This window comes from Carlito syrichta, unplaced genomic scaffold (assembly GCF_000164805.1).
Source record: "Carlito syrichta isolate Samal-C Ts95f unplaced genomic scaffold, Tarsius_syrichta-2.0.1 Scaffold303726, whole genome shotgun sequence".
Classification (NCBI taxonomy): domain Eukaryota; kingdom Metazoa; phylum Chordata; class Mammalia; order Primates; family Tarsiidae; genus Carlito; species Carlito syrichta.
This window is the reverse complement of record NW_007247822.1, coordinates 404,187-431,178: the sequence shown is the minus strand read 5'-3', so window position 1 is coordinate 431,178 and position 26,992 is coordinate 404,187. Positions and strand designations below refer to the sequence as shown.

The 26,992-nt window shown below is 37.7% G+C and overlaps 1 protein-coding gene across 1 annotated transcript in view; it reads right to left on the bottom strand.

The window, feature by feature from the left end:
• ANK3 (ankyrin 3) overlaps positions 1-26,992 on the bottom strand; it is a 354,985-nt gene that overhangs the window by 238,701 nt on the left and 89,292 nt on the right. Inside the window, exons 2-4 of the mRNA XM_021712923.1 lie at positions 3,631-3,732; positions 3,133-3,231; positions 2,849-2,947 (exon numbers count right to left, since the gene is read on the bottom strand). Coding sequence (XP_021568598.1) covers positions 2,849-2,947; positions 3,133-3,231; positions 3,631-3,732 — 300 coding nt within the window. The remainder of the gene's footprint in view (positions 1-2,848; positions 2,948-3,132; positions 3,232-3,630; positions 3,733-26,992) is intronic.

Below are 26,992 nucleotides of genomic sequence, written 5' to 3'. Positions count from 1 at the left end.
GGTAGCGCATGCCTGTAGTTCCAGCTACTTGGAAGGCTGAGGCGGAAGGATCACCGGAGCACAGCACGTCGACGCTGGGGTAGCTGTGAGTGTGCCACACTGCACACCAGCCTGGGTGATGGAATGAGACTCCAACTCAAAAAAAACAAAGCAAAACAAAACAAACAAACAAACCAAAAAAAGTACCTACTGAAGAGTTGCTACCGGGAATTAGCATAGAAATTCCATCTTGCTGCCTGGTCATCTCACTACTTATTCTATTCACAGAATAGTGCAGCTCAGAAGGCATATGAAGGCAGGTGTCCAGATGGAGGGTGAAATGCTTCACTGTGCAATGTGTGCCTGGGAATTCCAAGCACAACTGCAAGTAACGGGGAATTTCAAATGTTATTTTCCCTCGCTGCATCATCAGTGTGGAATGTGCATAAACTGAGATTAAAACTGATTAGAAGCTTATTTCGACTGCAGCTTCTCCCAAACCTTGTGAAGCAGATTTAAAACTATGGCTGCTCTAAACTTAGTCAAGAATGTGAGCGATGTTTGAAAGAAAGAGATTTGTTTTTCCTCCCTTGGGAAAAAAAAATGGAAATGAAAATAGATTAAAGAGTTATCCCACTATCTCAGAGCCTAAAACTGCCTAGTCTTTTTCTTTTTTTGAGGTGGGGGGAAATTAAAAGGGCAATTTGAAAAAACTAGTTTAAAAGTACAATGCTTCATTGTATCAGCTGGTCTATATCTCTCTCAAAGTACTATACTTGTCCATTTTCAACACCATATCAGTCCTTTCTGGAAAAGCATTATTACTCCAAGTGAATTCTCACAGGGAATCAGAATAATTGACAGAGACCATGTAACAGAGATCCCACCCCAGGGAATGAGAGATAAATTGAAGCAAATATACAAGAAACCATGCAGTTGGAAGCACTGTGGAGTTCCTTTTCCATGATATTGACATTTGATAGCATCAGAACTATCATTGCTATGCCTGTAGTAAAAAGGGAAGGAAGTCACTGCAATTCTGTGGACCCATAAAACAGAGGAGACTCCTGTTATCCAGATAATCAGTAATGAAAGAGTTTGATGAAATCACTTGAAATGGAGATCAAAAGGCCACAGTAAATAACTTTAGAAGTTTGACCGAGTCTTACTCTTAAAGATAAAGGTAGAGATTAGAATTATGTGATTTAACAAAACGTAGGTTCTAACTGCATTCATGTGTGAGTTCTCAGAATGAACAAAGACTAAGTCAAATATAATTTCTGTGGAGAGAAAGTATACTTTTTTCGACAAAATTATATAATATCTTGACATCCTTTGCTTCACTTTTTATTTTTTACAGCATAGGCAAAAAAAGCCAATCTTTTGCAAGAGGTATTTGAGAACCAAAGATCTCACTTGTCATCTCCCCTCCTTTATTTAATTGTTGGATTTTCTTTTCTTTTCTTTTTTTTTTTTTTTTTTTTGAGCTGGAGTCTCACTCTGTCGCCCAGACTGGAGTGCAGGGGCACGCTCCCGGCCACCACAGCCTCAACCTACTGGGCTCCGGTGATCCTTCCGCCTCAGCCTTCCAAGTACTTGGAACTACAGGCATGCGCTACCACGCCTGGCTAATTTTTTGATTTATTGTAGAGATGAGGTCTCACCAAGTTGCCCAGGCGGGTCTCGAACCCGTGGGCTCAGGCAATCCACTCACCTCCGCCTCCCAAAGTGTGGGATTACAGGCTGAGCCATCTTTCTTATATGGAACACCTATCAGGGAATCATCCTGATTCTTGACATGCTGCCTGGCCTCATGTCAGCAGATTGCTGTGTACACTTAGTTCAGCTATGCACAATGAAGTTCTCCAACACCATTCGCCCTGACTGCCCGAACTCCTGTGTCTTTGACAAAACTTGCAGTTGTGTTCTGTAATCAATTTGTTCAATATCCAACACCCTGGGGAGACACTGGCGAAGAGAGATGGATGTTGGCATTCAACTGGAAGGAATGTTTAAGTGTGAACCAATTTTAAATGCGGTCACGTCCTTAGTGAATATTTTTGCATTATGATAATGTTTGCTTTCCTAAACAACTTTGTGCCTGTGGGGACTCAAATAATGAATTCTTGGATAATGAGGACCTATATTTTTAAGCAAGTAAAGTTAATTCTTCTAGACCCAAAGTCTCTCAGATGATAATCTATTGGTGTTCTTAGAATTTCATGCAAGACAATATGAAATTTACAGGAGGACCTATATGCATTACAAAGAATCTGGAAATTTTAAAACTTGAGGACTTGTAAAGTTTCTTCTGTCTGTGTTTTTAAAAGTCTGTTTCAGACAGCAACAAAGATAATTTAGTTAGTAAGGAGGAATTCAGCATGTTCTCCTCTTTTTCAAATAAATAAAGCACTGATATATTCTGAAACTCTAAAAGCATTTGTCCATTTGAAGGCATCCCCATTTCCTTTGTTGGTTAATAAATACTGAGATTGGATTTGAACTTGCATCATAAACCAGTATAAGACTCTGTATTTCAGATATTCCCCTAAACATTTGTATCTATGACTATCAGTCATAGAGTTTCATAGATAGACCACTTATAAAAATCTCTACCTCTCACACATATGTATTTCAAATGAGAATATATATGAATTTAAATAGTCTGCAATAATATAGCTATTTGTATTAACCAATTTGTATTAACTACTTGTATAACTATTTGTATTAACTGCAATAATATAACTATTTGTATTAACTCTTAAGTATTGTGTTCTTAGAGGATATGTGAACCAAGCAGGCACCTGACTCAAAGAACATTATTTATAAATTATAACAAAATTTCCTTGCCATAGAGTTGTATGTTTACCTGAGACTGTGCATTGACATTGGCTCCATTTGTAACCAAGACCTTTACCACTTCTGCTTGTCCAGCCAAAGATGCGATGTGCAATGCTGTGTTTCCTTTCTGCAAAATGAAAAGCAGGGTACATCAACTCACCCACCTTTTGAATCCTTCTATGTTTATAATTTCCCCAAAGAGAACAAAGCTGACAAGTTTCCCATGAGAGTTGTACCCTGATTCTTACTGAGAGTTGAATCCTCATGGAATTTGGCAAGTGGTACAAAAAACATTAAAAATGAGGTACTGACCTTTGTAGCTGCATCCACATTGGCTTCTCTCTGCAGCAGTTCAGAAACAACTTCTACATGGCCTTCTTTGGAAGCAAGATGGAGAGCATTCAACCCATTCTGAGTAAAAGCAAAAGGGAAAGCTTTACTCAGCAGGTTGAAAATAGAGTAGTGAACAGTCTCTCAAGAGCTCCTGAGATAATGTCCCACTGATGATCACTTGCATGTGTGCAGTATAGGAACTTGATTTAGGAAGAAAAGTACTTGAAAACTAGGTGGGTTGTTCTGTTTTCATTATTTACTAAATTCTAGGAGTTAGTTATTAAGGGAAGTATGCCTACATTTCTGAATGTTTCTCTAACAAAGCAGATAGTAATTTGACAATGGCAAGTTGGTAAAATTTATCAGAAACAAACTCACAAAAAGAAGAAAGTTGAATGAAAGATTTAAGGAGTTTAAAGTCTTGATGTCTAAAATTTTAACTAAAAATATTAAATAACAGCAATAATCACAACTCACCTGGTTGCAAATGTTGATGTCAACTCCATTTTTTATGTAGTCAAGGGCCTTTTCGAGGTGTCCAGCTCGAGCTGCTCTTAAGTAACTTGCGTTGGCATCAGACTAAAAGAAAAAAGAAAACCATTTTGGTGAAAAATAAAGGTAATATGCATGTTTATAGTGATCCAGCTCGCAGTTCAATCTAAAATGAAAGTAACTGAACTATTTTACTTCTAACATGAAAACACTAATAAAAGTTGTTTATAAAGGCACTATGAAAAGGACAAACTATTTAAAAGTTAGCTTCAAGGGTACAAAGTTACCGCTTGTATGATGTCAGAAGTCATTCTGAATTGACAGAAAATTTTCTATAATGCAGAGGCACTTGACACCAACACACGATTTCCAGAAAGTAAAGAGAAAACCTATAACTTTTTGGTAATTACACTATGAGGGTCCCACTATTTTCTTGCAACAGGAATGTAACATGTACTCTGTTTGTTTATATCTAACTCTCACATCCAATTCTTCAATAGCTTCAACAATCCATTTTATGTTGTTACAGTAGTTTAAATGGGAATGTGCAGGCAATGGTGACTTGTTGGCTTTTCCTGAAGGACATAACCATGTGTCGGAACATGGAATGTATTTGAAAGGCATTTATAAATGCCTATACAGATTGTGGAGTGTTACTTTCTAGATATCTTCAAGGTAGCTAAGGCCACAGCCTAGAGAAAACTCTATTAGGAGCAGCAGCAGAAATAAATAAATAAACACACATAAAAGTTAAAAACAAGCCAGGCTCGGTGGCTCAGCCTGTAATCCCGCGCCTTTGGGAGGCTGAGGTGAGTGGATTGCCTGAGCCCGCGGGTTTGAGACCAGCCTGGGCGGCGAGGCCTCATCTCTACAATAAATAAAAAAATCAGCCGGGTGTGGTAGCGCGTGCCTGTAGTTCCGGCTACTTGGAAGGCTGAGGCGGAAGGATCGCCGGAGCCCAGCAGGTCGAGGCTGCGGTGGCCGGGAGCGGCCACTGCACTCCAGTCTGGGTGACAGAGTGAGACTCCAACTCCAAAAAAAAAAAAAAAAGTTAAAAACAATAAGCAAGACATGCAATTCACTCATTGAAAGCTTGCAGCTCTGAACTACTGCAAAACTCTACTGTGTAAAATTGTACAGTTGAAATCACCTAGTATCGAAATCTTTAATAGAAAGATGATGATGAGAGGGAAGTATACTGCAAAATTTGAAAGGAGTTTTGCTCAGTGCTGTACAATACGAAAGCAGGTTTTCCTGAAAGAGTAGCCAAAAAATCTCGTCACTGGTTATAAATGCAACCATGCAGGGTATAGTTTAAAAGAGGAAAGTGTCTTCTTTCAGCCATATGGTGAATTCCTCCTTCAAAGCCTCTGTTCAAATGCTACCTTGTCTTTGAAGCTGCCCAGCAGCCCCCAGGCAGAGCTTAATTGCTCAGTGCTTCTCAAGCATTCGTTTCATTGAGCTCTCTTGGTATTTATCACACAGCATTACATTTTTGGTATACCTGCCCTTCTTCCACCCTGAATTATGAGCCCCTTAATCAGGCACCTGGAAAGCAGTCAAGACGCCAATCTTCGAGGGAGGAACACTAATTCATCCACAGAAATGTAATTGAGATGAAGGAAATTCCATCCCTCAGAAGGGTTTTTGGTTCTGGTGTGGGTCAATTCACTAAGAGGTGACTTGCTCAAGACCTCGGAGGAGAGACCACTGTTTCCAGGGTCCTTCCTACTTTTTCCCCTTACAGCAAAAAGCCTCTCTATGAATGACTACTGCTTCCTCTAAATGAGGATTTGAATAGATTCTTTAATGTAAGGGACTAGTCCTGTTCATTCTCCATATTTACCAGCATCCTTGGATTCTACAGGCCAGGCATAGTATCTCTTATTTGTGACAACTAAAAATCTCTCCCAAATTGCCAAATGTTGGGGTGTGGGGCAAAGTCTTCCCAATTAATAACCCACTTCTTTAAATAAATAGTAAACCAACTTATTTAAAGATTGTAAGCTTAAGAAGGATTAAATCTTTGGCTTGCCTGAATTGCCATATGTCTTGGACTAGAACAAGGCGGTGTAACTTTATGTATATTATTCATCTTTCTGCTTCCCCCGCAACTAGAAGGATCCCTGCCATATAGCAGGTGCCCATGAATGTTTTGTGAACGAATGAATCAACAAATAAGTAAATTGTGAGGCAATAACAGTTAATTAAATTATTGACTGAACAATGCAAGAGTCATTATTAACAACAACAGTAGCTATTGCAGTTGAGAATCTGCTATGATACAAAGACGAATAACAGAGATCATGAGCTAAACCACTGAGTCAGGTGTCTGGGACCACATGTAGATACTATTAAAATAAAATAAAATTTGAATTTGTGCTAAGCATGTAATCATTTAATCAGAGCAGAAGGTTAAGTAAGAAGACAGTAAGAGATGAAGGTTCAAATCAGACCAAGAACAAATCAAAATTTCCAGGAACTTAAACAATAAAATACAGTCTTTAAAGAGGTTCACTACTTTGAGATTAGTATTTTGCTTACAAGTTTGGTTAGAACTAAATTAGCTATGCAAGGATGGCTCATTGTAACATAAAATGTCATCCTCTTTGTGCCTGCTCAATGACTTATCAGTGAATTTACCCAGAAGGGCTCTCATGCTGTTCTGGGAACAAATGACATCAGTCTGCCTGGATATTTCAACTGCCAGAGATAACAACTGTGAGTTAAGAATCCCAAACTCTGACACTGAGTACATAAAAACACAACTAAAGAAGTTAAAAAAAAGAGATGTTATAATGAAGGAAAAAAGTCTTTTGAATTGATTCTAGATCTGAAAAGATTTAATACTTTCATACACAGTCCATTTGCCTCTCAAGTTTCCTCAGAATTTTCCCACTCAGACCTCTAAAAGCAAAAGAAAATATAATGGATATAAAACACATAAAATTCAGTGATTCTTTGCCTATTTGGGGTTTGGAATCTCTTGAGACTGACAAAGGTTATGAATGAATTCTCTTCCTCCAACAATTTCACATTTATGCACACACACACCAAATCTGCATTTGCATACATAATTTGCACTGCACTTCACGTGGCTCAGGAGTGCTAAGCCTGTTCATGGGTTTGCATTAAGAACCTCTGTTCTAACAGCAAAAAATTACATGGTGGATACCTTCATCATATCTATTTCACCCAAAGACACTGATATCAAATAATTTTCCAAGGTAGCTAATTTATCAAACTTTAGTAGGTACCAAAAAGGAATAAAAATTCATTTTCTTCACGTTTCACATCCCTCTGTTACCTAAGACCAGGCTCACCATGTCAAAACAATAACAACTACCCACTTTACATTCCAAAGAAAAAAGGGAAAATGAAGGAGGAAAAGAGAGAGAGAAAGCAGGAAGTAGGGAGTGAAGACTGCCCTGAAAAAATTTGCATCTTTGGAAGTGAATTTCAACGTACACAGAAAGAGAACCACCAAGTTCTTCCTTTTACTCTCAGCCTCTTGCACATCTTGCTTTCTCACATATTTGTTTAAGGTCAACTATGTGGTGGTCATTATGCTGATACCTGGCTACACAGTGGCAAACAAAATGGATGTGCTAAAAATGATGTATCTTCATCTCACTGCCTTTTACGCTGTCTTCCAAATCACCTTGCATAAGTAGCAGGGTAAATATTGGATTATTAACTATTTTTCTCACAAATTAGTACCATATATAGTATATAGTACCTATAAATTGTGGTTTATTTCTTCAATGTAAAAAATCTTGGCCGGGCAAGGTGACTCAAACCTGTAATCCTAACACTTTGGGAGGTTGAGGAGAGAGGACTGCCTGAGCCCAGCAGTTCGAGAACAGCCTGGGCAACTTGGTGAAACATTGTCTCTACAATAAATCAAAAAATTAGCTGGGCATGGTGTTGTGCCTCTGTAGTTCCAGCTACTTGGAAGGCTGAAGTGGAAAAATTGTCTGAGCTCAGCAGATTGCCACTGGGGTGGCTGTGAGCATGGCACTGCACTCCAGCCTGGGCGACAGAGACTCCAATTCAAACAACAACAAAAAAATCTCATAGTATTTTGTATTCAGCTTAGTGTGTTGCATCTCTTAGCTATCATTTTATCAAATAATTAGGAATTATTCTTAATGTAGTTACAGCTTCTTTTAAAAACTTGAGCCTGGTATCAAAACACTGCTTCTTTTGATGCTGTATCTAAAGACGTACTTAAAAATGGTTGTCAACAAATTACTATTAGGCCTGAAAAGATGCTGGGCTCTTCTAAGTGGAAAGTCACACAGGAGGCCAATGCTGACGGAGTCAATCAGCACAAAATGAATTATAAACACATCGATCAGTCATTTTGTTCTCCCAGTGAACAAATTCTGAATAATTAGGAAAATGAAAGTTTTCTTTTGTCATCATTTAACATCTTGTCTACTTAGTCACTTTACTAGAAAGAAATATGAATCATGCACGTTTTCAAGGAAATAGCTTCAGGGGTAGGGTCAAGCATTATTATGAGTTAATCTAATAACTCAGCATCTTCACCGGCAATGGGATATTGATATTATTCAGCAGAAAGCAGTGGTTGGAAAGAATAAGTACTTCCTGAGTGCCATCCTCAGTAAAAACTTCATACCTCTGACTACATGCTAGACACTATTGAAAGTGCTTATATTAACTTGTTTGTTATTTAATAGAATATGTGTTAATTGCATTAAGTCCTTATATTAATTTAATTTTTATAATAGTTCTAGAAGTGTACTGAGCTGAATGGTGTCTCCCCCAAAATTCATGTCCATTTAGAACCTAAGAACATGACCTTACTTGGAAACAGGATCCTTAGAGATACAGTCATTAAGATGACATCACAGTGGATTTCAATGGGTCCTAAATCCAATAACTGTCATCCTTACAAAGAGAGAAGACACACAGACACATAAGAGAGAAGACGGCCATGTGAAGACAGAGGAAAAGACTAGAATTACACTGCTACAAGTAAAGGGCCACCAGGAGTCACCAGAAGCTAGACGGGAAGCAAGGAAGAATTCTCCCCCAGAGTCTCTGGAGGAAGTATGGTTCTGCCTTGATTTTGAACTTCCGGCCTCCAGAACAGTAAAAGGGTACCTTTCTATTATTTTAAACCACCTGGTTTGTGGTGATTTATTATGGCAATCCTAGTAAACTAACACAAGTAGGTGTTATTACTAGCTCAACTTTATACATGAGAAAACTGAGTTCTAGAAAGAGTGAATGACTTTCCCTGTGAATGGCAGGGCTGTATACCCAAACAGCCTGGTTATGGAATCTAGACTGCTAATCACTAATGTAAGAAAGGTCATAATAAATGTTTGATCTATCTATATGCTCACTAACTCTTAGTTCATGCATTTTTCCATCCATCAGTCCCATCCCTTTGTCTGTCCATCCATCCAATGATTGAATTAGGTATTTTCAGGTACATCCTCTGTGGATTAGAATTCCTTCATCAGTTGAGTTCATTACGAGGTTCACGATCAGACTAACAGTGGCTCACCTGAAAATATATAGATTGGAGACTCAGTGAGTATATAACAGAGCTTTGCTCCTTTGATTCTAAATCTTGGAGGGTGACTAGAGGGGGCACTTTCTGGAGCCTGTTTATATCGGATGTGCCAATTATATAATCTTTCTCCTTATCTCATTTTCCAACCATCTGGGAGCTGCATGAAGGGTCAGATGATGCTTCCATAAGATTCAAGTTCTTTTTTCTCTGCTGGTGCCCTGTCCCGTGCCTACCAACAAACTCAGGTATCTCCTAAAGCTAAAAACAAAACAAAACTCAAAAAACAAAACACCTTTTCTTCTACTTTTTTACCCAGCACCCCTTTGCAAATGATGATCTCTATTTCTCCATGTGGTGAACTGGTTTAGAACCAAAGCACTGGAATCACACAGCCTGAGTCAATATCTCAGCTACTGTACTTATTAACAGTGTAACCCTTGGCAAGTTTTTAAACATACTTGTACCTCAATTTGCTCAGCAGTCAAACGGGAATAAAATAACTGTTAGGATAGAATTAGATAATTCATGCAAAGTGATTAACAATGTGAGTCCTTAGCAAGCACTGAATAGATTTTTGATTTGCAAGTTCTCCTTGAAACAGTCCATCAAACATTCTGAAAGATTTGTTTAGGGTCACTGACCCTATACTCCAATATTAAATCATCTTTGCATTCCTGTCAATATGGCTTCTCTCATTAATCAATAAAGTCTGTACAAAATCACCAATGTCCTTCTAGTCATCAAACTCCATGACTTTAAAAGCACTCTTCTAGTAATGATGAATCATTTTCACTACTAATCACCTTCTCTTTGTTGAAAAATCTTCCCTTGAGCTTCTCTCATTCCTTTATTGACTCTCTTCTGTTTCTCACTGCCTCATCCCATCTTGAAAAATGGGCCTTTTCCATTTTCAGAATTCACATTTCCTTCCTGTACACTCTTTCTAGGTGACCTTATCACTTCCATGATGGCCTCTACCAGTCTCTCTAAGACCGACATCCCATAACCACATGGAGTTCATCCTCATCCCCAAACATTGCCACTTCCAGTCCCATAATTCCATCACCCCAACATCAGCAACACAGGTTTATTGAGATATATAGTGCATCTGCCACTGCAACTAGATACCGACAATAGAGATGCAAACAATGGATTTCCTTATTTCTCTTAAGGGTCCCAAGATTATGCTAGTCACTACTTGGTGTGACTTTCTAATTATTTTTTCTTCTTCACTCTTGCCTTCCAACCCCCTTTCAGAAAGGTATATGTATGCTTCTGATCCAAAATTCTGTCTCAGGGGCTTTTATAGTTCTCCATTATCCTTTTAAAAAATATTTATCATGATGCATATCACAGTACAAAAAAGTACATAAAACACATATAAACAGTTTAAAGAAAAATCATAAAATAAACACCCACATACCCTCCAGTCAGCTCAAAAATGAAAGTAACAAGCAGTTTTGAAGACGCCCAGTGAGTTCTTTTTCTTGAGTGGTTCTCCTAAGCCATCCTTTGTTCTGGTTAATCATTCTCATGCCTTTTTTATATAGTTTTAACATATATTTCTTTGGAGACATGGTCTCAATCTGTCACTCAGGCTGGAGTGCTGTGGCATTATCATAGTTCACTGTGGCCTAAACCTCCTGGACTCAAGTGATCTTCTTAGCTCAACCTCCCAAGTTGCTGAGACTACAAGTGCATACTGCCATTACTGGCTAATTTTTTTCTTTAATTTTTGCAGTGATGTGGGTCTTGTTGTGTTGCCAAGGCTGGTCTCAAACTCCTGACCTCAAGCAATCCTCTCACCTTGGCCTTCCAAAGTGTTGGGATTATAGGTGTGAGCCACCGTGCCTAGCCAACATTTATATACACCTTCCTAAGCAAAATATTATGTGCTTGACTTAGTCTTAGTACTTTAGGGTTTTAGTATTCTATAGGAGAGAAATCACGCATTATGTATCCTGTGACATGCTTCTTTTGTCTGATATTATGTTTCTTAGAGTCACTCGTGTTGACATGTAACACACAGTTTATCATTGCTGCTGTAGAAGATCCTATTATGCAATTATAGCACAATCTATTTGTCCACTGTAGAGTTGATAGATGTTTGTGTTGTTTCCAGTTTGGGTCTACTATAAAAAGACGCTGTCCATTGTTCACAATAGCAAAACATGGAACCAACCATGCTGCCCATTGAAAAAGAACAGGAAAAAAAATGTGGTATATATACCTGATGGAATATTGCACAGTCATAAAGAAGGACAAAATTATGAACTTCGCAGCAACTTGGGTGGACTTAGAGTCTATAATACTCAGTGATCTATCACAGAAACAAAGAACTGAGTATCACATATCTCATAAGTGGACCTTGAACAATTATCATAATACTATAAGAAAAGGATTGTCAGGAGTGGGAAACTGCCAGACCTGGGGGCGGGGGGATGGGGAGGAATTGACAGTAGTGGGAATCTGCTGGGGGAGGGGGGCATACCTCATCAACAAGGGTACCTGCATAGTGAAAACTTGTATACCTAACCCTGAGTTTTATCACACATCTTTAAAATTAATAATTTAAAAAAGATGCCACCATTAACATTCTAGTACTCATCCTGGTGCACACAGGCAAGAGTGTTTTAAGGTATACACAAGAGATCATAAATGCTGGGTATATGCTTATTGAACTTCACTTGCTAATTTCTAGTTAATTGTATTTCAAAGTGATTGTACCAGTTTACATTTCTGTGGCTTGCAACTGAGTACTGTAAGTTCATATTCCTGTAGAAACTAATCTTTGGCAATTCTTTAACGCTTGGGTTAATGTAGTCACAGTCCAAAGAGAAATTTGAGATTGCTTCTGCCAGTTGCCTAGAGGCACTATCAACCCACGATTACTTTAAAAATAAATGCTTAGTGTGAGGGTTTTCTTGTTTTTGTTTTTAAGACTACCCAGATAAATTTAGACCTCAAGCTGGTATAGATATGAGGGATTCCTTGTGGTTACAAATTCTCAGGAGAGTTTTTCTGTTCTTTCATCTGGTGACATAGGGAGATAGAAAAGTTTCTGCTGTCTCTTTTAGATGGTGGTTTTACTTCCTGTCCACCCTTACTTTGTGAGCTATACCTTTTGTGCTTAATGTGGGGTCTCTTACTAGAGTGTCCACTTTGGGCATGTCCTAGGTTTTGTCTCCTGTACTCTGTATGCATTCAGTCAAGTAAAACTGGTTTTTGCTTTCACATCATTTTTTGATCTCTGCAGATCTCATTTAAAGATGTATTTCAAGAAAATTATTTTTATCGTTTTCCTCACATCTTAGCTTTCCCTGCAGCTGAAAATATGCTGTTTTTTCCCCCCATTCATTCTGCTACTTGGTCAGTTCAGGCCCTTTCTAAATGATCCTCAGATTATTTTAAACACCGCCAGGAAGTTCTAGTTGGTATTAGTTGAATCTGCCAGCAGCACTGAACAATGTCCAGGGGTTCATAGGGAGCCACGAAGGGTTCTGAGAAAGTCAGGACAAGGACAATAGCTGCAGTTTAATGAGTGTCTACTGTGCGTGGGGATCCTCACTAAACATTCTGCAAATTTATTATGTGCTATGTGTTATTATACATGTATAATGCACCTTATAGTATGAAGATATTTATTTATTTATTTATTTTTATTTTATTTTTTTGAGTTGGAGTCTCACTTTGTCTCCCAGACTGTAGTGCAGTGGCCGCTCCCGGCCACTGCAGCCTCGACCTGCTGGGCTCCGGCGATCTTTCCACTCAGCTTTCCAAACAGCTGGAACTACAAGTGCACGCTACCGCGCCCGGCTAATTTTTTTGATTTATTGTAGAGGTGAGGTCTCGCCAAGTTGCCCAGGTGGGTCTCGAACCCGCAGACTCAGGCAATCCACTCACCTCAGCTCCCAAAGTGCGGGATTACAGGCCGAGCCACCAAGCCCGGCTTGAAGATATTTATTAACATTTATTTCTTAAGCATTCAATCAAGACAGAAATCGTCATTACAGAGGCAGAAAACTAAATGTCATAAAAGTTAAGTGGCTTGCCCAAGATCACACAACCATAACTAATAAGAAAGAAGCAAGGAATGAAACCCATGAACCCAGGTTCTTTCCCCAAAACCAATGGTTTCAAAGTGAGTTCTGCAAAGAGGTCAGAAATATTGACATTAGGGGTAAGGCTCAGTCGACGGAGTTCCAGATCTTCGGTTTCACCCCAAGAAGATCTGCTCTTATCTGTTTTATATATTGCTGTTTGATGACATACTTTATTTAGAAAAAGAAGTTTCTGCTTTTCAACCCATTTCTTTTTTATTTTTAATTGCTATTTTAAAGATACGGGGTACAAATTCAGGGTTAGGTATATAAATGGTCATTGTATAGACAAAGTTTGGGCCTTACTTTGGTCCCCACTTCGCCTGGTTTGAGATCAGGTACTCTTATTGATGCAGTATGCCCTCCCTCTCTCCCCTGGCAGTTTCTCACTACTGCCAATCCCTCCCTTTCAGTATTGTGATAATTGTTCAGGGTTCACTTACGAGTGAGAACATGTGGTACTCAGCTCTTTGTTTCTGTGATAGATCACTGAGTATTATAGACTCTAAGTCCATCCAAATTGCTGCAAAGTTCATAATTTTGTCCTTCTTTATGGCTGCGTAATATTCCATTGTGTATATGTACCACATTTTTTTTTTTTAATCCAGGCCACTTTCAATGGGTAGCATGGTTGGTTCCATGTTTTTGCTACTGTGAATAATGCCGCAATAAACAGCATGTATAGATATCTTTTTCATAGGGTGATTTGAATTCCTCTGGGTATATTCCCAGAATGGGGATTGCTGGGTCAAAAAATATTTTCAGAAATTGCCACACTTCCACAGAAGTTTTACTAGTTTACAATCCCACTAACAGTGTAGAAGTGTTCCCTTTTCTCCATATCCTCTCCGGCATCTGTTGTTTATGGTGCTGGGAAAACTGGCTGACCACATGCAGAAGATTAAAACAAGACCCCTATCTATAACCATTCACAAAAATCAACTCTAAGTGGATCAAAGACTTCAACGTAAAACCTCCAACTGTAAGAATCTTAGAAAATGCAAGAGACATGCTTATGGAAATTGGAACTGGCAACTAATTCCTAATCAAAACCCCAAAATGCCTATGCCATAAGCGATAAGATAGACAAGTTGGATCTCATCAAACTGAAAAACTTCTGCAAAGCAAAAGAAACCATCAAGAGAGTGGGGAGACAGCCCACAGAATGGGAAAAAATATTTGCCAACTTTATAACTGATCTACAAGGAACTCAAACATGCCGAAAAGAAAAAAACAGACAGCCCTATTAAAAAGTGGGCAAAAGATATGAATAGACACTTCTCAAAAGAAGACAAATGAGCTGCCAACAGATACATGAAAAAATGCTCAACCTCACTAGTCATCAAAGAAATGCAAATTAAAGCCACACTGAGATACTACCTAACTCCAGTCAGGATGGCCATCATCAATAACTCAAAATCAATCCATTTCTATGGCACAGCCTCTGAGGCCCTTTAAAACCTGTCCTGAACACATATTTCCAGTCTGAAATAAAACATGAATGAATACTAACCTTGAAGACAATGTAGACAGCTTATTGTTCCTCACCTGGCCCCATAACTTCCTAGCACTGTGACTTTACCCAGGTTATTCCCTCTGCTAGTAATGTTCACCAGTTCCCCTTATTCCCCCTCTCCCTCTAACATACCTGCCTGCTAAATCCTAGGTCCATCTCAAATGTCCTTCATTATTTGTACTTTCCCTGATAAACACTAGACATGATCCCTTCTCTCTCTGGACTTATAAAGAACTTGGTCTGTTCTGCTTAGAGTCAGTTATTCTATAAAGATGGACTGAAATCTCTTTGCAGGTCCTTATTCTCCACCTTGAGGATGGAGTCATTGCTTTCAATGGTCTTATAATCTAGCTGTGCAGACTGGAGTCAGAATTCATACCATATTAACCATTTCTGCCTCCTGCATACAGCTGGGGAAACAGCTGGTAGGAGGAAGCAAGGGAATTTGGTCAGTGGTGAGAAAAGCATGAAAAAGTAGGTAGAGTTACAAAAATGGAAAGGTTTGAGGAATGGTATAAACAATGTCTACTGAAAAGGGGATTTCCCTAGGGGGCCAGAGGAATAGCAGAGGAGAGGTTCAGGGAAGTTTTGAAATGCCAGATAAATCAAATTCAACTTCACCATAAAGACACCAAAAGGCTGTGAAAGGTTTTGAGGAGTGGAAAAACATCAATCACTAACGTTACATAGTAGCTTGATTAATTGACAGTAGATTCGAGTGCTGGGGGAAATGGAGACAAGAAGATCTACAAGTCAGTTTATCAACCCTCCATGCTTCAAGTCCTGGGAAGGATTCATACACACACACACACACACACACACACACACACTCAATAGGTCTGAGATGGAACATTTTGGAGCTCAGGTGCCTCTAATGTGAACCAAGGGAGAAAGCCATCAAACTATGATCATCCAAATATGGCTGTATGTGATAATATGATATGAAGATTTAAGGGAAAAGTGATGGAATGGAAATGAAAGGAGTGATATGAGAGGCATTCTGAGGGTACACTGACAGACTTGTAATTTCACATAACATAGTATAACCTCAACACTAGGTTTTAAATTCCTGGCTTTCATATTTTCCTCCCCTGACCCTTTCTCTTGTTCTTCTATGCCCTGCCTTTAAAAAAGAAAATTAATGCTTTTTGTTTTTGTTAGGGACAGGGTCTCACTATGTTGTCCAGGCTGGATTTGAAATCCCGTGCTCAAGTGATCCTCCCATCCCAGCCTCCCGAGTAGCTGGGACTACAGGCATGTGTCATTATACTTAGCTTATGCCCTCCTTTTTAAAGCAAACTTTTGTAGCCAGAAACTGAAGGTGTGAGGTTTTGCTTGGTCGCATCAGACAGTCATTTTTGGTGGATAAAGTAACATAACTTTAAAAATTATTCTCAATCAGGAAGGAAACTCCAGAATATGCTTATCAAAACCTACAAATCCTCCAGGTCATTGCTTCTTGATTTGTGATTTAAGAGGTCAACTACAGGCTTGAAGGATAAATGGAGCTACTTTGCAGAATTTCTCAAAATCCAAGACTAGTGTTTATGCGGAGTAAGATAACCTCAAACAAAAATAAGTCTTCTGTGTTTAAGAAGGGAGGGCCATGGAACTGTGGCTCTGCCCAGGCACATGAGAGGGGTGTAAGTCAGCAACCAAGGGTGGATTTTTTTTCTCCAATAGACAAGAGCTGAATCACTGCTTACTCACTGGGATGTGGTCATCCATAGTGTCCACTCACAGTTGCTGGATATTTTAGGGCAAGATGTTGTGTGCTGGTATTTTGTTGATATCTTGCACAGTGATCTAACTTCCCACCAATTTCAAAAGAATGCAACCAACTGCACACCCAGAAACAACTGTGACATTCATGTTACAATCTGTGGCTTGTCAATACAAACCTTGTATCTTTAGGAGACTGGTATTTCTTTTTTTCCCCCAAAGGGGTAGTTAGGTCCATGTTAGCAAATAAATTCTTTTTAGTTATGTTTTTGGGGGTGGAGTGCGGAGATCTTAAATAAAGGGGAACTTCACGATTTCATCCACACTTACCCTGTCTTAAAATGTCCTTGAACGGAATAGAGGGAGTGGTTAGTTTTGTTTTCATTTTAAATTTGAAAAACATCTTGGATAAAGTGCTATGCCCCTTATACAGCTTATGTTAGGTACCTTGGTCACAACAGAACTTTTATTACTACTTTCCCACCACTTTCTCCATGGCAAGTGCTTGAAAAAAACTTGAAACCTTTTAGTGGTGGAAGACCTCGGATTATTAACCTTTTTTTCTTTGTAACGTATTTGTTATCCAGTTATTGGAAATAATCAGCATTTTCCACCCATAAATCAGTCAAAAGAGGAGTGGGGACGGGGGTGACGACTTAGCTGATTTTAAAAAGATCTTCTAAAGGCTATTTATATTTGTGATAATCCCTATCAAAACCAACTGAAGTAAAAGGGGCTGCCACCACTGGTTACAAGGCTGCCTTTGTCTGCGAGGATTTTGCATGCAAGTAACCTCAGTTCATCCCTAAAAATGAGGTCACTGTCCCCTAACACATGTTAGGCATGGTTAGCATCTTCACACTGGGCCCAATGCCAGAAAGGGCCCTGCTGCTGCACATTTCAAACCTGCTGGGGTGTCTGTGCATGGTGGCCTCTCTCAAGCTAAAAGGCAAAACAACATTCCCATCTTTATCTTTAAATAGAGGGGAGTGGGAACCAGTTTTTAAAAATATAGTGCTGGCAGGCTTTTGTTTTCGTAAAGGCAGTGTTTTTAAGAGATTTACCTTGCCATATGCTGATAAAACATACTCTCATCCAGTCTGTCTACTATGGTCTGCTTTACATCAAAAGGAGCCCGGATCCTGTGGGATATTTTTTCTCACCCAGAATTCAGTCCCTTAAAACTTCTCTCGGAGACTGATTAGCAATAAAAATAAATACAGGGAAGAAAGGTTTTTCCCATAAGGTGGGAGGGGAAGACATATGTCAGGCGCTGGTAGTAGGTGGATGGGTATTTCCAATACTCCCCAACATAAAGTTGATTATGTTCAGCTGCAAACAGGATTTATTTGATTTTGTTACCAATTTTCTGAGAATGTAAAGTAGGATCTTAAAGAGTCAGTTTTACCTGCCTCTCAAGGGATCTAAAACCATAAGGATTGGGAGAGGAGAGTTTGTATCTTAATAATATGAAGTCAACACAGTAATATTTTGTCTTGATTTGTTTCAAATTCCAAACTATTTTGACTTAACACTTTGGTTAAGTGTTCACACTATGGAAGCTGCAAGGCATCTTGGTGGGCTGGGGACACAGAGTCACTATTATGTATTAGCAAAATGCCACAAAGGATATCAGGAACTGGAAGAATGATTTGACTAGATGACAGGCAACTTCTCCCCTGCCCTCAAAGTTTCAGAATATTACACAATGAGCAGACACTCCTACTGCTAATGGGAAGTAGGCAAATTTTCCAAATAAATAACAATGGGAAAGTGTTCACAAAAGTCCTGTCGTGGGCAAGGTACATAACACAAAATATGAAAAGGGCCATCGCACTTTATCCAAGATTTTTTTTCAAATTTTAAATTAAAACAAAATGGACCATTTGCTTTATTCCATTCAAGGAAATGTTAGGACAGAATATGTATGACCTTACTTGCATAAGGGTAAAGATATATAACAGGGACATGTTAACTTTAAAATTAATAAAATATTTTTCTTCGGTTATTCTGAAAGGTAAAGATGCAAAAAAGTAAGCCTGGAAGAGAATCACAGATAGAGAAACCATTTCTAAAAAGTATGCTTTGCTGGTATAGTCATTACTGGAGTTGTCTGAAATCTTTGCTGTGTTTCGATATATTTCTGGTTATCTCTCTCTTAGGACAAGATGCACAAGAGAAATGGTAGTATGTTGCTTTGAAGAAAAAGAAAAGCCTATCTGCAGCCTTCTCAGGGCTCAGCAATTCAGAACACATAACAGCCCCATAAAATTTTTTTTTCCTATTTGAATACTCACAAATGGAATACTAATATACGAAAGATTTAGTCCTTTTGGAAATTGTAATTGTGTTTATTCGGGGGAACAATTTTCTCCACTGAGTTAAAATAAGAATGTAAGATACAGATGAATGAGTTACCAGTTAAGGTTTGTTTGTAATCTATAAATGTTGTGGATGTCAGGCTCCCTAAGACACAGGGCTCAAGACCTTTTTCATTTGTTAGGTAGAAGGTGAATGCTGGACAAAAAAATGTAGTGTCCCTGGGGTCCTGGACTTTCTCATTATGTCTTCCCTCCACTTTTGTTACTATGCTTTATCTAGCCCATCTGCCTCAATTTCCCACATGAACATGCCTTTTATGAAATTCTCTTTTGTTTTTCTGTGTGCTAGGCAGCCTAAGAAATGTCTGATGCTCCCCTGTTCACCCAAGAAAGTGGCTGTCTTAACCAAGCAGGCTCTCCCACTCCTGGAAGGATCAGTGAGCATGTATCTCACCATGCCTGCATTTATGATCCCATTACAGTATCAATTATTTCTGTATATGTCCTTAGCTCATCTCAACAATATTTACTAAGGAATCTTAGGGTACATAGCTCTGAAATACTACAGTGGTAAGCAAAGACTCAACACAGTAATGATTAAATCTTAGTCTTAATAGCTTGCTTTGTATTGAACACAAAAAATGTACCATTCTATTTTCTTAGACACATCTTATTTTTTGAGGTAGGTATAAGTCATAACAAAAAGGGGCTTAATTTGCCTATTAATAGAGAAGCTGCTAAAAATAGAATTTGGGTTGCCTAGCTTTAATGCTCTTCCTGCTACCTGATGATATAAGAACAAGAATGAATCAATCCATAATGTAAAGGTTTAAATTAATAAAATAACTTGGCTAAAAATTCTCCTGTCAGACTTCTAAATTGGATGGGATCTCCAATATCAACTGATTCCACCTCCCTTTTCCCAAACCACCCCCCCATGTTATAACTCTCCCTAGACAGTTATTTCATGTATCCTGTGGAGCATAATAATGCATGCGAACATGACATTCTTCATACATAAAGAGGGCCAAAAATGACAGCTCTGTCTCTTTAAACCTAAAATGAAATAGGATAGCGTTATGCAGTCAAAATTTGGCAGTCTCTGGAGAGCTTTGTTTATAAAACAGATATCCAATTGTTGCATAGGTTGGCTACACAACCACCACCACCAACACCACCACCAAACTGCTGAGTCCCTTAGAAATGCTCCTTATAGTACTAAGATCTTGCTAGTTATCACTTAGGAAATACATAGCAGTAACTTCTGGAATAATATGTGGTGGATTATATAAAACTCATCAACTGTTTGGGACTTTTCCATTATTTGGTATGTTATGAATCAGAACAAGGATGTCAGAGTTTTATGCTTAAGGATCCTTATTATGTAGGAGGTATTGGTATGAGTCCTAAAATATTTAATCCAGGGAAATATTCACATTTTAAATATAGCAACTGAAACAGTGATAAGATAAAATTGGTCTAGGTAGCAGGAGAAAAGAGAAAGTACTTGAGTAGATGCACATTTTCCCACCAGGTTTTTTATTATTTTTTTTAATATCAGGAAATAAATAGCTTGATTTTTAGTGTAGATAGGCTAAATACCACAAACACAACCTTTTTTTTTTTAACAATGCATAAATACACTTCATATGGTGAGAATCAGCCAGGAAATTACAAGACAATAACCCTCAGCTTCCTGGTCAGAAAATTAGAGGCCTGATGTTTAAAAGCCCAGAGGAATTGAAGGGTGAAGCCATAGCACCCGAGGGAGAGGAGGAGGCGTTAGCCAGTGAGTTCTTAAATTTATCATCCTAAAATGTTGTGTGCCAGCTGGTGCAGCTGGATCCTTGCTGGAACTGTTGGTATATGAAACTAGCTGCCTTTGGGGGGGGGGGGGTGTGGGGTGTAGAGAGGATGGTTTCATATTGACTTTAAAAAATATAAAAGGCCAGGTGTGGTGGCTCACGTATATAATTCCAGCACTTTGAGAGGCCGAGGTGAGAGGATTGCCTGAACCCACGGGTTCAAGATCAGCCTGGGCAACTTGGCGAGACCTCATCTCTACAATAAATCAAAAACAGCCGGGGGTGGTGGCGTGTGCCTGTAGCTCCAGTTACTTGGAAGCCTGAGGCAGAAGAATCACCTGAGCCCAGCAGGTTGAGGCTGCAGTGGCTGTAAGTATACCACTGCACTCTATCCTAGGCAACAGAGTAAGACTTCAACTCAAAATATATACACAAACATATGCCAAAATGATATTGTTCTTTTCTTTGTAAATTTTTCATTTCTACTTAAGTCTGTGATCAACAAAGAGAATTTAGGAGCACTTGCTACTCCTAAAAGCTAAAAATATAGCTAAATAAGTTCTTATTTGAATGAATAAAAATATTTTAAAATAAGGTTAGATTTCTAGTGAAGTCAGACACACAGGCAAACTGACCAACTGAGTGACTGATTTGGGATCTTAAATAGTTTTAAAGTAACATTTATATTCTTCCTGGACAAAATTTGGAGTTTGAAGACTTACCAGCTTTGTACCGAATGAAATAAGAGGATGAAAGACAGAAAGAATATGTACCATGTACTGAGGTATGCAAGATATCTTTTTATTTTTATTTTTTTGAGTTGGAGTCTCGATCAGCCAACCAGGCTGGAGTGCAGTGGCACACTCACGGCCACCCCAGCATTGACCTGCTGGGCTCCCGCGATCACTCCGCCTCAGCCTTCCAAGCAGCCAGAACTACAGGCGTGTGTTACCATGCCCAGCTAATTTTTTGATTAATTGTAGAGATGAAGTCTTGTCAAGTTGCCCGGGATGGTCTCAAACCTGCAGGCTCAGGCAATCCACTCGCCTTGGCCTCCCAAAGTGCTGGGATTACAGCCTGAGCTACCAAACCTAGCCTTAAAAGACCTTTAAAAAAAAAAGTACAAGAGAAACATGTAGTAAAGATAATAGGAAGGATTTTTTTCTATTATTATGTCAAATGACACATGTAAGAGTGGACTTCATCCCAACATTAAGGTAACCATTGGACTCTGTAATTTTAAGTAGATACTTACAATAAGGTAGGTAACTTGCAGTTATATTATAGTCTAACAGCTCAAATATACTACAAGACTACTAGGAGCAAAGACTCCAACTTAAGGAGTTGCCCTTTGTGTATGAAGATGAATGTATTCATTATCTTGCACAGTGATCTTATTTCCCACCAATTTCAAAAGAATACAAACAATTGCACAACCAAAAACAACTGTGACATTCAATCTGCAATCTACCACCTGTCAATAAAAACCCTGCATCATTAGTAGACTGGTATTTCTCTCTTTTCCCCCAAGAAGGTGTACAGGGTTAGGTTGTGTTTGTTAAGTGCTTAAAGATAGGTTTAGACTAAACTATCACTTTCTATCAGCAAATCAATATAGCTTAGCAACATCAGAGTTCAGACTCTAGACCTAGGATGCCTAAGTTCACAACCTGGCTCTGCAATTCACAAACTGTGTGACCTTGGAAAAGAACTTAAACATACTGTAGTTAAGTTTCCTCATCTGTAAAATGAGAAAAACAGTTAAAATTTTACTCATAGAGCTGTTTACTAGAGGAGATAATACAAGTCGAACAGTTAGAAATGGCCTGGCACATAATTAATATTATCCTTTATTATAATTTAGAAATTCTTGTTACCATTCTTGTCTGTTTAGCTATAATTATGACCTTGAGAGTCAAGTGAACGTAACTGACCACACAGGGATTGAACCCATGAACTTGACCTTACTTGCCCAATGCTTCCAGCAACTAAGCTAAACACACCATCTGGGCCAGAGAACATTCACATAGCCATCTGTCTAGAGAAGAGCTTCTCAAACTTGTTTGTCTCCAGATCCCTTTATAATCTTAAATATTACTGAGGATTCCCCAAAGAACTTTTGATTATGAGGACTATAACCATTGATATTTACTACATTAGAAAACTGAACATTTTAAAATTATTTATTTAAAAATAACAATAGTAAATAAGTATGACGGCGTAACCTAAAATACATATCTTTTGAAAAATAATTGTTTACCAAAATAAACAAAAAAGTTGAGAAGACTCATATTGTTTTACAAGTTTGCAGATCTCTTTAATGTATGTATGTGTTGTTTTGGTTGAAGTATGTGAAGGAAACCCAGCTTCTAGTAGTCAATGTAGCGAGAAAAGTACCTCACAGGTACTCTGGAAGCGTCTCAGGAACACCCAGGGGCTCTTGGACCACACTGTGAGAGTGGCTGGCCTATGGCAATTTTTTAAAAAAATGATCTCATAATAACAAGGCCTAACACCTCCTGAGAGAATAATTTAAGGAAAAATCATGAGTGAGCCAGAAGACAAAGTCCAAATAAACACAGTGCTACTAGAATCGCCCTAATAGGTGCCTATTTATTGCTTTTCTGGTAACTTGCTTCAGTTTTTCTCCTAGATAGCGTCTTTCCAAGTGGTTATCTCTACACACTCCAAATACTTGGACACTACTGCACTTTTCCAGTGGATAACACTGCCCTCAGAATGTCAACTTAAGGTTCTTGGAAATGACACGTGAGAAATAAGCAACAAATTCCACTGCAAGTGGTGCAGTCATATCAGAAAGATAGCATGAAAATTCTTTATGGACAACTTGTCATTATTGCGTAAACACAACTATAGATACAAATCCTCTATTCTGGGAAACTTCTAGACTGGAAATAACAGTCTGATTTGGGTCACTGAAATGGAAAGTTAACCAGAGCATTTTTTTCTTTAAAATTTTAAATGGTATTTAAATACTTTTAAAATATTGTCTCTTTAATAACTAAGTGGTAGCTGGAAGGCCAAACGTATGACAGGATATACCCTTCAAAGATGATGGTTTGTTTAAAATTTTAACAAATATTTTCTGACTGCTCAATTTGTTCCAGGCTCTGGGGATCAGATGCAGTCTGTGTTTAAAAGTATGCAGTATTCAAGCATAATTTATCTTATAGATGCAAGGATTTTCAAAGCATGACATAATTATTATTTAATTACAGAAACATGTAAGTCAATAATATATCAGAATGATGTTAAATTAGAATACAAAATAAGCAAGAATTAAGACTAAATAAAATGGAAACATACCCAGATTTTACACAGCAATTTTAATATTATTGAAATATATTTTAAAATTGGTTGTTATCACTCATTGTTACTTAGGAAAAAGAAATAGTATTTATTATCTCAATATTGTTCTCTGGAAATGTCTTCCATCATGAGTATCTACACAGATATTTTTACAAAAGATCTACTTACAAAAGTAAAAAGAGACTACTAAAGTAAAAGAATCAAAACTTCTTAAAATGTCTTTTTCTTAGCAAATGATTATTTGCAACTATAGATATTTGCCTGATATACACTAAAATTTGATATGTAGCCTAGTTATATATTTGTGCAATTAGAAGACACAATTTAATTTTTATTGCTAGTCTCTGCAATATATTTTGAGGACTATGGTAAAAAGAAAACATACAAAATAAATATTTGCATTAAAATAGAGTGGGCAAATATATATTTTTACTTTGTAACTAAAAATGCCTTAACATCATAAAGAGAATGACAATTCAAAAAGATAAAGTATTACATTTTAAATTCTCTTTTGTCTTAAAGATAGTGCTTAAACTTGATTATCACCCAAATTTATAACTGATCTGAGGTGGTATCTTCATACTGTCACACAAAGCAAATTTAGTTAGTAAGTAAATACTATATTTACTACATAACTAAAAGTTTCCATTTCAAAACAAGAAACACTATAGTCTCAGCAGAAAAAGACAGATTTTGTGATTCTATTTTTTTAGCTGGACTATAAATTATCCTACCTGCCCCTAATTTTCTAAAGTGAAAATCATTAACAACAAAACGAGATTCCTCCAACAGTTAAATATGTTTATTATATTAATCATTGAAGAACATATACAAAATAAGATATATCTTAATCAGAAGACAGAAAGTAATGCCAAGAACTTTTATTTGGTATTATAGGCTGCCTTTGTAGGATTTAAAAATAATTCACATCAGTTGTTATTGAAGGATCTTATACATCGGCTGCCTCTAAAATACATGCTGAAATTGGATTACATTTTGGCTTTGTTCAGTATTAGAGTCTAGCTTTTTATGAACATTATTTAAGAGTTCAAATTTAATAGTTAACTTTACATCAACCACTTATGTCAAAACTAGTTCTTGCATACAGATTTGATTAGTAGCAAAAACTAGTTCTTGCATACAGATTTGATTAGTAGCAACCCATGATAGGCTGTTTCTAAATTGGCAAAGGCACACCCACATCCACCTTTTCTGGAAGGTTTGTGCAGTAAATGTTTCACAATGACAAGCTGTAAAATCACTAAAAGTTTCTCCCAAACACAGATGGACTACACAATCCTGTAGAAAATCTCTAAGCAATACTGCAAAAACCCAAGTCAAACAGAAGCAGCAGGTAGTATTAAAGATGATTAATAAAAATGCGATGATCTACTATACCCTTTTTGCAAGAATTTCCATATTTCAGCTCATGCAGATACCGTTAAGTCTTCCATTCAAGTCAGAGGTGAAACCAGGAGAGGGATCACTTTTATTCATTTTCCGACGGAACCCAATACAGCAGTAGTATGTGCTACTCTATTGTGTTGGAACTTCTGTATGATCTGTATCGGGTCAGTACCCTTCCAGAGTCACTGCTTAGGGCATGATGGTTACAAATCCAGTCTGTCATTTTATTACATGTTTTTCAAACAGCATGCCCACCAAAACAAAAAAACACTTGCACATATGGGCTGAGACCAAGTGCTTTCACCATTTAGTTGATATATTCTGACATAAGGCAGAAACAAGATGGTCTACTTTTCTTTGGGCTTTCCTTTTAGATCTCAGATCTTTTATTTTAAAAAAACTTATTAATTTATAAAATGCCAAAGCTTTTCAGGTATTTTGAGACTTATAATATCTGCACTTCACTCAAACACTTTCCAGTAATTAGCATTTATAAAGCTAAGTCTAAGTAATGTATGGTTGTGTATATGTAAAGTTTTCAGACTCACAACTTTAGCTTTTAGTAACACTCTGAAATGACAGTTGTTTTCTCAAGACCATTAGCATGTCTGCCCACCTGATGTTAGAAAAAGCACTGATGTCCTCGTTTTTATCATGTTTATTCTCGCAATTATGACCATTTCACTAAACTCTTTGACACAATGTCCCTCTTGCACTTAGGATTTAAATTGTTGTCATATTTGGATAAATTGATATTAACTGAAAGGACACAGGCAGAAACAAGAGATCATATAAAATCTTCAATCATATCATGATCTAAATAGTATATTGTAAATCCCCCAGAATGAAATACTAAAAAATTTTATAAACAGAAAGCAAAATATGTACCCCCTTTTTCAATGTAGTATCCCTTAAGGGGAAAAATGGCTTCCTATGTCAATTTTTAATAATTATTAAACAAGATGACTTACGTCTATGTGCAATGCTATTGAAATGAAAAGAAAATTAATTTCCAATCTCTAATTGCATCTTCCATCTACCATTTATATGAGTTTCATGAATGTTTTCTCCTCAAACTGTAAAATTCCATATTCTCCCGTGTAATCAATATATTAAAAAAAGCTAAATTTTAAAGCCCAGCAATTTCTCTTAACAAAAGCACAACCATTCAAGTCTCCTTTTATACTCTGGTTCACCTGGCCCTTCCCGTACCCCTAATCGCCTACGTCTTTCTGCATTTTGTCATACATCCCCCTTAATGTAGGCCTTTGCTGAACACATACCAGATGATATCAGAGGCAAAACATACCTAGAGTCCAGATCCGAGCAAAACTGAAAGAAAGGACAGTTTATTGTCCTCTACATATTTAACTCCAGAGATTCCTAGTGCAACAGGTTAGTTTCCTTTCTACCCAGCAACAAATATTTTTAAAAAGGGAACAACTAACTGTTCAGGCCAAAGCATAACTTCTATAAGAAAAACGTATGTCATTTGAAAGTTGTAAATGCTTACTTGTTCTGGGAAGCTCTCTCCCTCTTCCACTGCCATTCTCTGTGGCCAAATATGAAACCTGATAACTCAATTAGTTAACACT